The 15,601-nt window shown below is 40.0% G+C and overlaps 1 protein-coding gene across 1 annotated transcript; it reads right to left on the bottom strand.

Annotated features, from left to right (window-relative positions):
* Window positions 1-10,977: 10,977 nt before the first annotated feature.
* CXHXorf66 (chromosome X CXorf66 homolog) lies at window positions 10,978-15,057 on the bottom strand. The gene is given in 5 exon segments (XM_059251386.1): window positions 10,978-11,445; window positions 11,448-11,586; window positions 11,589-11,755; window positions 11,758-12,047; window positions 14,963-15,057. Coding segments are annotated over 5 exon segments (993 nt in total). The 5' UTR covers window positions 15,043-15,057; the 3' UTR covers window positions 10,978-11,128.
* Between the last annotated feature and the right edge of the window lie 544 nt (window positions 15,058-15,601).

Consider the following 15,601-nt stretch of genomic DNA (forward strand, 5'->3'; position numbering starts at 1 on the left):
AGCTGGTTTTGTTTCCTCAGACTGGAAGCCTCTGAGTCCTCATCCAGAATGAATCTCAGCTGAACTGTGTTGCTCCAAAGCCTGAAAGTTTAACCAGCCAAATGCTTAACCAGGCAAATGCTTAACCAGGCAAATGCTTTCAGTTTCTGGTCCTCACGCCTTATCAACCTTTCTGCTTTCTACCGCCACTCCCTGGGATTAAAGGCTGCTTTCTGGGATTAAAGGTGTGAGTCACCATGCCTGGCTGTTTCTAATGCGGCCTTGAACTCACAGAGATCCAGAGGGATTTCTGTCTCTGGAATGCTAGGATTAAATGTGTGTGCTAATATTTTCTAGCATAAGTATCTTGTGGCTTTTCTGTTCTCTGACCCCAGATGAGTTTATTAAGGTACACAATATTTTGGGGAACACAATACCACCACAGCTGATCTTTCCCTGGTGTTAATCAGCTTAATGGCTTTACCATAGTCCATGTGGAATCATCGTTGTGGGGTCCTGTTATCCTTTTGAAGATTTCAAAGTTGCTGTTAGGCGTGGTCATGGTTCCCTGCAGAATTTTTTTTCTTTTCTTTCTTTTTTCTTTTCTTTTTTTTTCTGTGCCTCCTCTGTGATTTGGAGCAATCATAGTCTGATAAATGTGTCTCTTGGAACCATGAATGTTCTTCCCTAGAAGAGAAAATCTTCACAGCAATTTCTCCCAACATTTGTCTTACCAAATTTTTCCAAACTGACCTTTGCTGATGCTTTCTTGTAACATGATGGTCCTGGCAATTCTTGGTAGCTGAAGTTTTCTCTCTGGGTCTTGCCAATCCCCGGCAGTCCGACAGCCCACTTATAAAATAAACACATAGACGCTTATATTATTATTTACAAACTGTATGGCTGCGGCAGGCTTCTTGCTAACTGTTCTTATATCTTAAATTAACCCATTTCTATAAATCTATACCTTGCCACATGGCTCATGGCTTACCAGCATCTTCACATGCTGCTTGTCATGGAGGCAGCTGACAGTGTCTCTCCGACTCAGCCTTCCACTTCCCAGAATTCTCCTCTCTTCTTGTCCTGCCTATACTTCCTGCCTGGCCACTGGCCAATCAGTGCTTTATTTATACAGAACAATATCCAGAGAACTTCCCCTTTTCTTTTTCTTTTCAAAAAGGAAGGTTTTAACTTTCACGTAGTAAAATTACAGATAACAAAACAATTACCAAGCAAGAATTACAGTTATAATATCTAGTCTATTTATAATAACTAGTTTATTTGGCAAAATTAAAGAAGATATCCTATCTATCTTGTATTTGTGAGTCTAAGGTTTTATATCTAACTTATCTTTTATCATAACTAAGGAAAATTGTAACTATCTAGGTTCAACTACATCAAAGACCTCAGAAGGATATACTATTACCTGAGAAATGGGAGAAGGATGCAGGCAACTTTCGGGAGTCTTGCAGGGTAGACAGAGACAGCTGGCAGCCTGGACAGTCATCCAAAATTCTCTTGTAAAGTTGGGGCATCTGTCTTTAGCCCACAGGCCTAGAGTCTCTCAGTCACTTTTTTGTGTGTGTGTCTTGTAGAATGTCCGGCAGTTTCCTCTGCGAAGCAGGAACCTGAAGGACCATTTTGTCAAGCAAAGTTAAGTGGTCACCTTTTTATGGGTCTTGTATGTCCAGTGGATCAAGCAGTCCAGGCAAGAACAGTTTCTTGCCCAAATGGCTATTTTTGCCAAGGTGAAGATAAACTCCATACAGAGTGTCTTCAATGCCCATTTTCCTCTCTGAAGTAAATCGGTGCTGCCAGGAGCAGACATGTCTCACTGTCCAGAAAGTCTAAATTTTTTAAATATTTTAAATGCCATATTCTGTAGGTCTTTGAAGTATTTGAAGATTACCTATCTATCTGAAATATATCTATGTATACCTAGATAACTAACATGGCTATGAGTATGATTATCATAGATGACTAATTATTAATCTATTTTTAATTATCCATTACAATTTTAAATGAGCTGTACAAACATAACACCTTAAACAAGAGTAGAAATATACATACAGTATAACAAAATTAACTTTAAGTTTGTATCAATAAACTAAAATATATACCAATGTAAAACATTGTAAACAAGTTGCTCTTTAAAATTAGGCTCATTAATCTACTCTTTCATCCTATCATATCTATATCACATCCCCTTTTCTTCTTTAGAAAGAGATTGCATTTATAATCAACCTGATTTAAATAAAATATTGGTCTTTCTCTGTCCCACACCAGAGGGCTCTTCTGATTTGGGACATAAGAATCTCTTAACCATCTACCATTTTTCAGGTACCATTATATTCCTTCTCAGGTCTTTGATGGGATTGAAGACTAGCAGTTATAGTTACAACTTAGTGTGTGTATATATAATATCTTAGATAGAACATATTAAGTATTAGATTCAGGTTCTTTAGGATAGGACACCTTTTGGAACGATCTTTGTAACATACCATTTACCTACGCTCTAGACTTCTCTGGATTTTAGTATATGCTTCTTGCTTGATATTGTTTGCATTGATTGTAGTTCCATCTTATCTAGGTCATTATCCCTCATTACTCCTGGACAATATTTGATAACCATTCCTTTGTATATAGTCTTGTACTAAGTTAGAACCTTCTTATTTAGATAAAAGGGGGAGATGTAGTTGGTAGCCATTCCAGCTTTGATCTGGAAGTTCCAACCCCCATTGAGGCTTCAGTAACTATCACACCTACTAGGCGGGGCCAAGAGAGGGCCCTGAAGACCCGAGATCTGGATGCGCCATGCTCTGTTTCCTGGACCCTGGACGCTAGAGGTAGACGGAGCAGAGTTCTCCAGAGAACACCGCAGGACTGTGCTACGTCTTTCCCAGACCCTGCGACCTACCTATCCCTTCATTTGTAAGTTATACCACTAAATGAACCACCCTTTTAACTACGTGGAGTGGCCTTAATAATTTCACCAATAATTCTTCTCTGAACAAGCAGCAGTAAACCCTTCGTCCCAGGTAGCAGCATCACAGCAGTCACCCATATGAGAAGGAGCCAGCAACTCAAAGCAGTAGCCACTGCCTCCATGGTCCCACCAAAGCTTTCATCAGGAGTCTGAGTGTTTATGAATGATTGATCAATGTGTGCAAAGACCAGCAACTTCAGCTTCCTCCTCTGAGATGTTTATAGCCTGAGACTGCTCTCACCTACAGAGACCTACTGGGACTAGCCAAATTCTCCCTCTGCACTGTACCTAATAAACACATCGAGGTTCTGTGTTGCTTCCATATTCTGCATTTGATTCCAGCTTCATTGTATGTGTGTCTCTCCTTTCTTCATTCCCTCACTGCCCATAGCCAGGGTTCTGGGACCCAAGCCACACAGAACATAGCAGTATACCTCTACAAGATGATAGAATACTGCTAGGCACACCAGATTTTATGTACAAACAGATGAAATAACATTTATTTTTGTTATGGGCAGGTTATGTCTTATCCTTACCTGAGAGGCATTTAGTATCTACTAGTACCCTTCAGTAAACCAGGAAGTTCTTTTATAACAGGAAAAAAAAAAGAATCCAGGTGAACGGGCAGCTATCTCAGCAGGTGTCTACTAGATTTTCTTGAAATTTTGCCTCCCTCATTTAAGCATAACTTTTTAAAAACCCTTCCTGGAATGCTCAGGGCTCTTGTACAGTCCTCTCCTTATGAACAGGAAAACAAGATCTTATCTCTTCATCCAAGAATTTCAGGATTTTGCTGGGCGGTGGTAGGACACACCTTTGATCCCAGCACTCAGGAGGCAGAAGTAGGCGGATCTCTGAATTTGAGGCCACCTTGGTCTACAGAGTAAGTTCCAGGACATCCAGGGCTACACATATAAACCCTGTCTCAAAAGTAAAAAACAAAACAAAACAAACAACAACAAAAAATAATTTAAGGATTTCTAGAAGTATTTAGTTGTTGTTGTAAAACACAACTCTTACCTCAAAGGGAATAAAGGTTTATGAGTGACCATGTCCTGGGAACACAGATTCAGTTTACCCCAATTACCAGGTTTCAACATGTTAGCAGTTTCATGAAGTATAGTATACTGTTTAGTTTTTTGTCAACTTGATACAAATCAGAGTCGTCTAGGAAGTGGGAACTTCAGTTTCTTCTGCCCTGATTAGTCTGCCGTTACCTACCAATATCTCCTCCTTACTCCATTCTCCCTATACTATGCTACTTCAATCAGTGTTTTATGAAAATCTTTCTAATTTATTCTGGCATGAGCCTAGCACATTCAGTGACAAAAGAAAACTTAAACCCATCAAATATGTACTTACATTGTACTTTTCAATAAACCTTAGAGGAAAGCTGTTTTCTTCACCGTGGGTATCCATATAGATTGCTCAGAATCACCCAGGCAACCAATTAGAATATTGGACTTCAAAGATACAATGGTCTTGCCATTCTTCACATAAACCCAATTAGATCTTCTCCTACAGAACACTACTAAGACTGTAATTGGTAATGTCTCAATTTTTGCTCAGCTGTAAGTCATAATTAATAATTAAGTGATTTCTCTGGTAACTGTCATTCCTTGACTGCTGAGCAATCTCCTATTATTAATACCTGTTGTACTTTACCATTATTTCCAAATGACCCCAGGCATCCACAAGAAGTTTAACCCACTCTAATCAGTGTGAGTCTCTAGCCTACCCAGCCCATTGCTATATCAGCATTGTTATCCAAATAAAGCTAGCTAAAAGGAATGGATCAGTCACAAAAGCATGGAATGGATTCTGTAGACAATTTGTGTATGTTTTATTAGGCAGCAGTTTAGTTTTTTCTTTTCTCTTTAAACACTAGATTGTTGGGTTCAGTATCTCTTTCAGGAATGCCTACCCTATTTATTTCTTAGTCCATCAACAACTGGGTGTTTTCCAAAGTACAGAATTCTTGATAAAGGCTCTGATTTATCCACTCTAGAGATGGAAACTTATTGCTTAAGTCCAGCCTAGGCTGCCTAGCTAGATCTTGTCTCAGAAATTATAAACAGCCAATACAGCAAAAAACAAAAAAAACAAAACAAGAAATAAAAGCAGCCAGATATGGCATACAGGCGTATATTCTAAAACTTTTATCATATTAACCAACTTTTTTAATGATAAAACAGAAATGATCAAACAAATAATGTTTACAATTGACATAATTACACAAATCCCATCAACATTAATAATTCTCTCATTTAATTGTTCCGTTTTAAACTGTCTATCGTATTATCAAACAGAGACTAAATTTCCACCATTGTAAAAATGTTTCCCAATTTTTAATGTGGGGAAAAAACTTTCCTTTAATTCCTCCCTTTAAGAAATACCAATTGACTCATCAAATCTGCGGACAATGACAATTCAGATGATGGTGTGGCAGCAGCCTGAGGAGGGGGCCCAAGGAAAGCCAAAACCCACTAGGAAAGGAAAGAAGCAAAAGATCCAGCATCGGGAAAGTGTATGAAAGTGGCTAACTCCTATGATTTTGGGAGCCCCAAAACCTATGGGGTTTGCTGTAGAGAGGCTGCAACAAAAACTTAGCCAGTGGTTAGGGACTCGCAGCCCAGGCAGGCTGGAGATTCCCACCACATGTAGCTCTGGACTGAGCCTGTGGCTTTTTTGTGAATTCATGCCCCAACTTTTGGGCACCAAATGTAACATGAATTTCTAAACAGTCTTTTAATAAAAAATCCAGAGCCTGATATTGGGGTATATGCTGAAAGATCAGAGAGACAAAGGAACAAGCCACAACTGCTACCTCTGACCTCACCAACTCCTCATCCTGAAAAGGCTTTCTATTCAAAAAGCCTCTAGCCAAAAGGGGTTCTACAGCTGAAAAGCCTTTAGTTCCTGTCTCCTCATGCCTTATATACCTTTCTCCGCCCAGCCATCACTTCCTGGGATTAAAGGTGTGTGTGCTTCCCAGTGCTGGGATTAAAGGTGTGTGTCACCAATGCCTGGCTGTTTTCTCTCCTAGACTGAGTCAATCTCATGTAGTCCAGGGTAGCTTTGAACTTACAGAGATCCAGATGGATCTCTGCCTTCCTAGTGCTAGGATTAAAGGTGTATGCCACCACTGCCTGGCTTCTATGTTTAATTTCGTGGCTTGTTCTGTTCTCTGATCTTCAGGTAAATTTTATTAGGGTACACAATATATCACCACATCTTACTATCCTGGAAAGCTTTATATTTGACAATTCTACTTTATCATCTCTGTTCCTTCTATTAAACCAAGTTTTATAAGAGATATATTCACACAGAAGCAATATATTCCCTTTTCAAACCAGTATCACTCTCTGAAGTTGCCTATCTTTATTGTAATAATCTATAATGCATGTCATTGCTCTTGTAGCACTCAAGAATTTTAGCAGCATCATGTAGATGAACATTCAGAAGTAAAAAGCAAGAAGCTTAAGGATAATTCTTGTGTCCTACTATGTAACCACACAATTTGACATTGATTTTCTTACTTTGCAAAATGCCAGAGAGAGTAAAGGAAGTCTACTGATGATAAATATGGTCATTTATCAGTATTTCCAGGCCTAAATTTTATATAATTACAGATTATCTTATAACTTCATATATTCTTTATGTATTTACAGTTATCTATTTTTTTGGTCATTTCAATGCAATTTTTTTTCAAGTTAGGGTTTCTCTGTGTAGCCCTGCCTGTCTTGGAACTCACTCTGTAAACCAGGCTGGCCCCAAACTCACAGAGATCCACCTGCCTCTGCCTGCAGAGTGCTAGGATTAAAGGCATGAGCCACCATTTCCTGGCTTCAATGCAATATTTTAAAAGCAGCCAAGCCAAGTGTACACCTTTGTAATCCTAGCACATAGGAGGCTGAGACAAGATATTTAAGAGTTCCAGGTCAGCTGGGGCTACTTGCGAAGTTCCAGGCCAGTGTGGACTATACAGTGAGAAAATGTTTTTAAAAATAGCCCATTTTATCATGACAGGGTGTTTGGCCATCCGATCACCAGAGTAGGTCTGTTCAGGCACTCTTGACCATTGCCAGTAGTCTATTGTGGAGGTATCTCTGTGGATTTCTGGGGACCTCTCTAGCACTCTGCTTCTTCCTATTCCCATGGGGTCTTCATTTATCATGGTATCTCTTTCCTTGTTCTCCCACTCTGTTCCTGATCCAGTTGGGACCTCCTGCTCCCGAAGCTTTCTTTCCCCCGACCCTTGCCCTCCATTACCCTGTAGCTGGAGAATTTCTCTCCAGCTCCCGCCATCAAGTCCCGCCAGTCCCAGAGCCTTTGGAATTTGCCCCACGTGAGCGCCAGATATTGGTAAAATTATTAAGGCCACTCCACGTAGTTAAAAGGAGATTTATTTAATGGCGTAACTTACAAATTAAGGGATAGGTAGGTCGCGGGGTCTGGGGAAGGTGTATCACAGTCCAGCGGTGTTCTCTGGAGCTCTGCTTTGTCCACCTCCACCATCCAGGGTCCTGGAACTGAGAGAGTGTCCGCCGATCCAGATCTCGGGTCCTCAGGTGCCTCCCTTGGCCCCGCCTTGTAGGCATGACAGTTGCCGAAGTCTCAATGGGGGTTGGAACTTCCAGAACAAAGCTGGAATGGCTACCCACTACATTACCCCGTCACCCCTAGTTTGCTCATGTATATCTCATCCATTTCTCTGTCGTTAGGCAATTCAGTGACTGATGGAAGCAGATGCAGTCCACCGCCAAGCCCTAGGTGAAGCTCCAAGAGCCCAATCCGTGAGAGAGAGGAGGGATTATATGAGCAAGAGATATTGAGACCATCATTGGAAAAAGCACAGGGACAAATAACCAAAATAATGGAAACACATGAACTGTGAACCAATAGCTGAGGAGCCCCCATGGAACTGGACCAGGCCCTCTGGATAAGTGAGACAGTTGATTAGCTTTAACTGTTTAGGAGGCCCCCAGGCAGTGGGACCGGGACCTGTCCTTGGTGCATGAGCTGGCTTTTTGGAACCTAGGGCCTATGCTGAGACACTTTGCTCAGCCTTGGTGGAGGGAGGAGGGGACTGGACCTGCATCAACTGAATCTACCAGGCTGGGCTGACTCCCCAGGGGAGACATTGCCTTGGAGGAGGTGGGAATGGGGGATAGATTAGGGGGGAAGACTGGGGGATGGGAGGAGGGAGGACAGGGGAATCCTTGGCTGATATGTAAAGTTAAATTAATTATAAAATAAAAATATTTAAAAAAAAATAGCCCAGCCGGGTGGTGGTGGCACACGCCTTTAATCCCAGCACTCAGGAGGCAGAGGCAGGCTGATCTCTGTGAGTTCGAGGCCAGCCTGGGCTACAGAGTGAGTTCTAGGACAGGCTCCAAAGCTACACAGAGAAACCCTGTCTCAAAAAAACCAAAAAAAAAAAAAGCCCATGAAAAGATACGTGTAAGGAAAGTGATTAATGATAGTGGCTCTTTGTTAATGAATTTTTAATGTCCAGGGAACGTGACTATATTATTCTTATGTTGTATTTTAAAAGCAAATTGTGTACGACAGATTCATGACAGTTTATTTCCTCACCTTCAGCAGTCTTTTCAATGTATTTGGACTTAGATAAGTGGATAGTTCTAAGCAAGTAAAACTCTTAAAGTTCTCAGGTATAAGTTATAACCAGCCCTCAATTACTTCAGAGATGGCTCATTCTATGCATAATATCAATAATTGCAAAGCTAATATTATTGTTTGTTTGTTTGGGACAAGGTCTCTTTGTAGTTCTCTGGTTGGCCTGTAACTTGCTATAAAGGACAAACTGGCCTGATATGCTTACTTCTGCCTCCCTAGTACTGGGATTAATGGCATGTGCCATCATGCCTGGTGAAAATAATATTTTTAATTCTTATTTCCAAAATCAAAACAGTACAGGAGTAATTGTGAATTGTACATAGATAACAATTAGGAAAATATTTGGCTGATACTCTTACAGAACTTGTTTCTTTGGATTTTCTTTTACGTATATGTGTTTGCCTGCATGAGTTTATGTATAACACATATGTGCAGAAGCTGGTAAAGGCCAGGAGAGGGAGTTATACCCCGTGGAATTGGAGTTAAAGGCCATGGTGAGTAGCCATGTGGGTGTTGAGAATTAAATCTGGGTCCTCTGCTTAAGTAGTTTAGTGCTTTTAACTGTTGAACTATTTCTCCAGCCCCCAACTTTACTGTTTTGGCCCTAGCCTTCCTTTGGACCCCAACCTGTGTTTTCATTATGATATTTATAATCAATGTGTACTTTTCACCATGGGCCCCTTGCCCTTAGTAGCTACAGCAAGTTAGTTCCTGAGTTAATTCCAACACTTGGAAGGATATCATAGAGTTCCAGGAGTGTGTGCTGTAGGTTGAACCCTCCATTTAGGTGGCAATCTCTAGAGGAGGAGGTGTGCTTAGAACTGGTTGTTAGGATTTTTTCTAAATCATCCAGAAGGAAGCAGTATTGAGAATCTTAGTCAGTTTGGAGTCCATAACAAAACACCATAAACTGAGTGGCTTGTAAGCAACGAATTTATTTCTCACAGGTCTGAAGTCTGGGAAGTCCAAACTTAAGGCAGTAGCAGATGTCTAGTGAAGGCCAGCTCTATAATTCATGGATGGAACCTTTTTACTGTGTGTCACAGGGCAGAAGCATGCTCTTCAGCTCATTATAGAGGTACAAATCCCATTCATGACATGCTCTATTTTTATAACCCCACTGAAGGACTTTATAACCATTCTATACAGTATTAGGTTTCAACCACATGAATTTGGGGCAAATACAAGCATTCAGTCCATAGTACAGAGCTATTTCTAACAAGTACTATGTCCTATAGAGAAAGACACAGTCTTAAACCATGTATTTTCCACATAAATATTAAAAAGTAGAGCTGAGGATGTCGCTCAGAGAGCTTGTCTAACATGTGCAAGGTTCTGGATTCCATTACCTGCTGTGGGATGTTCTGTACAGCAAATGTGTTGCTGTGATTTGTTAATAAATAAAACACTGATTGGCCAGTAGCCAGGCAGGAAGTATAGGCGGGACTAACAGATTGGAAAATTAAGGGACAGGAAGGCAGAGGGGGAGACTACAGCCACCGCCAGGACAAGGAAGATGTAAGGTACCAATAAGCCACGAGCCACGTGGCAAAGTAAAGATTAATAGAAATGGGCTAAATATAAGAGTAAGAGCTAGACAATGATAGGCGTGAGCTAATGGCCAAGCAGTTTAAATAATATGTCTGTATGTTTATTTTCTAAGTGGGCTAAGGAACTGCCGGGGCTTGGTGGGCCCCAGAGAGAAAACTCTCCAGCTACAATTACCAGCACCACATATCCCACCCCCGCAACTGAAAATTACTTCAGGGACTGGGAGTATAGTTTTATGGTAAAACATTTGCCTAGTATTCATAGTCCTGAGTTTGTTCCCAACTCTGAAAATACAAATTTAAAAATACATTTCCAGGGCCTGAAGAGATGGCTCAGTGGATAAGAGCTCTCCCAGAGTACCAGTTTCTATTCTCAGCATCCACATGGCAGCTCATAATTGTATGTAACTCCAGTTCCAGGGAATCTCTCTTCTGGCCTCCTTGGGCACCAGGCTCACAAGTGGTGCTCAGGCATATATAGAATCAAAACACTCATACACATGAAATCATAAAAAATTAATCTAAAAAATTAAAAATACATTTTCAAATGGTAACAAAGCTCATTGGTAGACCACTTGGCTAGCACACATAATACTCTGGGTTTACTCCTCAGCACTGAAAAAAAAAGCTACATAAATAATGTCAAATTGGGCCTTTCACTGAGAGCTAATTCAGGGGAAAGAGCAGTTAATCATATCCATCATAAAATTTCTTTCTAGATTTGTATGTACATGTATGATTCCCATTTAAGTGACCACATATAAATAAGATACACCAAATGAATCTTGTGCCGATGAGATGCAATGATAAATACAATAATAATTTGTTATGACATACATTTAATTGCCTTCAAGATAGATAGGTCTATTCTTGATAGTGATTACATGTGGATACTCTGTATGTAGATTAAGTTGTTTTAAGTCCTTAATAATGTAAGGAGCCTTTAGCCATGTCATCCTCTTCATGACTTGTGTCACAAATAAACGACTATCTCTGCATCACTATTTTTACTATCCTGTGTTTTCATAGTATCATTGCTCTCATTATCTTGATAAGAATTGTACTGGTACTTTGGTTCACTGTACTTGTGATCTGTTTCATAAAAAGACTTGGGAGATGGCTTCATTTTCCTTGAAACATGAGGATTTCCAACATGTCCCTTATTTGGCCCCAAAAGATCACTGAGAAGTCCAAAAGTATTACAAATAAGGCATTTTTCCTGATAATATCAGCAAACTTTGTCTGATAGATGCCCCCTGGGTAACACAGCCTTTCCTGTACTCACTGGCTTTTCAGATCATAGTATCCATGTGACTGGTTCAGTTTTTTTATACTGGAGGGTTTGGTGGACAGGATTTGATTATGTGAGACTGATGGACAAGACTGTGTGGCTAGCATATTTGAAGATTGCAAAATAGCTAGCCATGGTGGTATGACTGTTTCTTTGAATTGGATGAATTGACTTGACTAGCTAATTTACAGGTGTGGGTGAGTTTATATGATTTTTTAAGGTTGTGTTTCTTATATGACTTTTCCAGGTAATGTGACTTATGTAATCTTTGGCAGCTTGATGACTTGGTTGGCCTTTCAAATCTAATTGCCTACTTGACTTTTTTACAGTGCATGGTATGGATGACTTATCTATATTTGAGTATCTCGCTGGTCTTTGTGCATTGGATGGCATGCATGGCTTTTCTAGACTTGAAGGCTAAATTGATTTTACTGCACTGTTTGATACAGATAGTTTTTCTTGACATGAGGGTCTAGATGTCTGGTCTTAATTTAATAGCACAGGTTGAGTTTGTAGAATGTCCTCAGGTATCATATCAGGTTGACAAGATGATACTTTGGGTACCCAGGATGATATAGCTGCCATATTTTCTTTGTTGAGCCTGAAATGCAGAAAACTCAGGGTGTCATAATTTAAAACAAAAGTACTATTGCTATCATCAGAAAATATAATGCTAGCTTAGAGTATGAATATTTTTCCACAGTAAAAGTAAACACAGTAACTATTAGAGTGTGCTGACACCTGTAACTTGTGTTACACATATGAATTCATGAATAATTTTCCTTAAAGAATATGTTTACTATTTCTAAGGCATTAGATAACTTATAGTCCATGTATGGGATGACACAAAGTTGTCAATACTAATAAAAATGTGGTACACATGTATAATAGAATATTACTTAGATATAAAATGAAATTTGCATGGGAAATGGATGGATTTGTATATGAGTAACCCAGTATAAAAAGGACAAATTCCAGTAGTTTTCTATCATATGAGGATACTAGCTTTAGTACATTATATCTAGTGGAGTACCTGTGCAGATCAGGAAACAAAAAAAGCAAATGTGTATTGTGCAGGGAGTTTGTGAACCTTAGGGAGGGAGGGGAGTAGAACATAGATATAAAGAAAGAGGGACTCTGAGTGGAAATGTTTCGATAGAGAGGGAGGCAGAGAGAGGGGCAATTGGGGAGATGAAGGTGTAGGATGGAGGAGGATTAACTGGTGTAAAGGGAGTATAAAGAACCTGGAAAGCTAGATATACCCACCTATGCAATAACAGTTTGACCGTTAGAGTAGCAGGGGCTAACTAACTGCTCTCTGAATGGGTTCTAGATTCTCTCTATGGGGGATGGGAAGGGGACCAGTAAGCTGGGCTAACAATCCAAGTAGAGGAGGTAGTATGCCCACAGGAGGAATGTACTTCTGATGGTTAACTAAACTGATAGAGCAGCAAACTGCTTTCCAAACACCTATGTGTTTATACTCACAGACAAAAGCAGCTTCAGACTTAATCAGAGAAGCCTCTCCTTGCAATGAACAGTGGAGAATGTAGAAAATAAGTCATGAATGTGAATCTAGCCCCAGACAAGTCACTTACACCACCACTTCTTAGAATCAGGGAACCTTGTGGAAGAGGTGGCCAGAAGTATTTAAGAGCTGGAAGGTAAGGTGAAGGGCTAAGATGAAAGGCCATTCCCTACACTCGATGATGCAACTACTGTAATCCTTAACTCACGTAACTATAGTTACCTGTCTAAGACCATGCCAAACACCACCGTCTCACTGTCCATCCACACCCAGGTGATTCTGCAACAATCTATCTCCATCTATCTGGGCCCTCTTGATTGATCTCCAATGCATGAATTCAGTAAGACTGGGGACCCTGAACCCTTATATACCCTTAATTTTATCCAAAGTGCACAGAGTGATTTGATGTCTGTCTTCTAAATGAGTTTAGGGTCTCAGTTCTTAAGGGGAAAATGTTAGGTAATTAAACAGATATAGTTTTGGAGGCTATTGAAAAGGGATCCTTCCCTTCCATCATCTTCCTCTTCCAAAATTTACTATACTGAAGTCTTCCCCATGTCCCCTCTGAGGAGGATACAGACCCTGTCCTGCAAAAAATACAAAAATGACAATTATTCCCTGTTTTTCCCCTATATAATCAAAACAAAAGTCAGGAAATGTTATCCATAGTCATGACATTTTGATTAAACAGTGACAATTTTGGAAACTAGCATAAATTTATAGAATGAAAGTAACTTGCTTCTCTAGATTCCTGCCTTCCTTTCTCTATCAACCTCCAGTAAGGGACCAGCCATGAAAGATATTTATTACTTACCTAACATCTTTAACTAGCTCACTGGTTACCCTGGGCAATGACCAGCTGTAAGCCATAAAAGGAATTTATTCGTTGATTTTTTTCTTTTTGGTTTTTGAGACAGGTTTCTCTGTGTGTAGCTCTGATTGTCCTGGATCTCACAGAGATCCATCTGCTTCTGCCTCCCTAGTCCTGGGATTAAAGATGTGTGCCATCATCGCCCGGCTGATTTTTTTTTTTTTTTTTTGAGACAAGGTCTCATTTTTATAGCCTTGGCTGGCCTGGAACTCACTATGTAGATCAGGCCACCCATTTCCCAATTTTCTGTCCCATAACTACCACAGATTGTAATCAGACAGTGAGCTCTTACTCTTTTACTTAAAAAAATTAATTTTATGTATATGGGTATTTTGCTTGCATGCATGTCTTTGTACCATGTATGTGCTTGGTGTCTGTAGGGGCTAGAAGATGACAATGGATCCCCTAGACCTGGTGTTGGAGGTGATTGTGAGCTGCTATGTAGGTGTTGAGAATCAAGCCCAGGACTTCTCATAGAAGAGCCAGTGCTCTTAACTGCTAAGCCATCTCTCCTTACAACAGAGACTTCTTCTAAAGAACTTCCTTTCCCCCAAATAAAAGCCTGTACTATTGGGGCTGGAGACATGGCTTAGAGATTAAGAGTACTTGCAGTTCTTGCATAGAACCTGTGTTTAGTTAACAGTCCTGACACTGTGGCTCACAACCAGCCTTAACTCCATTTCCAAGGGATTTGATGCCCTCTTATGGACCTTGTGGGGTCCTGCATGTACATGATGCACAAATACCCATACATATAGAAGTATATAGTTTTGAAAAGCTTGGACTATTTTTGAGTTGCTTGTCCCCTTGTCTTTCTTTCTCATGGATCTTCACTTAAAACCCATGTAAAAAGCTGTGTATATTAGCACATGCTCGTGTCCCACGTGTGAGGGAAAGGTAGAGACAGAACGATTGCTGGGGCTTCCTGCCTGTGAGCCTACATTTAGGTTTAGTGATACACCCTGTATCAGTGCTATAAGGCAGAAAATGATAGAGCAGGACACACCTGACATCCTCTTCTTGTTTCTGCATGTGTATACACACCTGTGTATAAATACCTCATGCACACACACATACATACACACAAACTTTTCATTCTTTAATGTGTGAAACTTACCCTCCTGGTGATGGGACCTCCTTGATCATGTAATTACAATAGATTAAACAAAAACAGGTAAAGTTGAAGGCTATGATCATAATTCCAACTATGAAACTGAGTAGGTGTTTCCTAAAATCATCCATTCTTGATCCTGTTGATCTGGTGGTTTTATCAACTGCAAAAGATTGTACCATCAGAAAATGTTAGGTAATCCAATTTCCTCCCACTTTGAGAGTGGTTTGCCACTGTACATTGAAGTCAAATGTCTTTCTCAATTTTTTTTGGAAAATGTATTTATTTTACATCTATGAGTGTTTGCCTATGTGTTTGAGTGTTTGCTTGGATGCATTTATGTACACCATATCCATGCATGCCTGGAACCTGGCAGAGGCTAGAAGAGAGTGTCAGATACTATGAAACTGTTGTTACAAATGCCTGTGAACCACCATATAAGTGCCAGGAACTGAACTGAATCCTCTATAAGAGAAACAAGTGCTCTTAACTACTAAGTCATCTCTCCATCCTTCAGTGATGTTTTTTTGAAGTTTAGGAAAGTTTCCATTATAATTTTCTTGTGTGTGTGTGTGTGTGTGTGTGTACACAATTGTGTGTAAATGGTTTTGTCTGTATATGGAGAAGTGTATGTTTCAAAGTACA

This window comes from Peromyscus eremicus, chromosome X, assembly GCF_949786415.1.
Source record: "Peromyscus eremicus chromosome X, PerEre_H2_v1, whole genome shotgun sequence".
Classification (NCBI taxonomy): Eukaryota; Metazoa; Chordata; class Mammalia; order Rodentia; family Cricetidae; genus Peromyscus; species Peromyscus eremicus.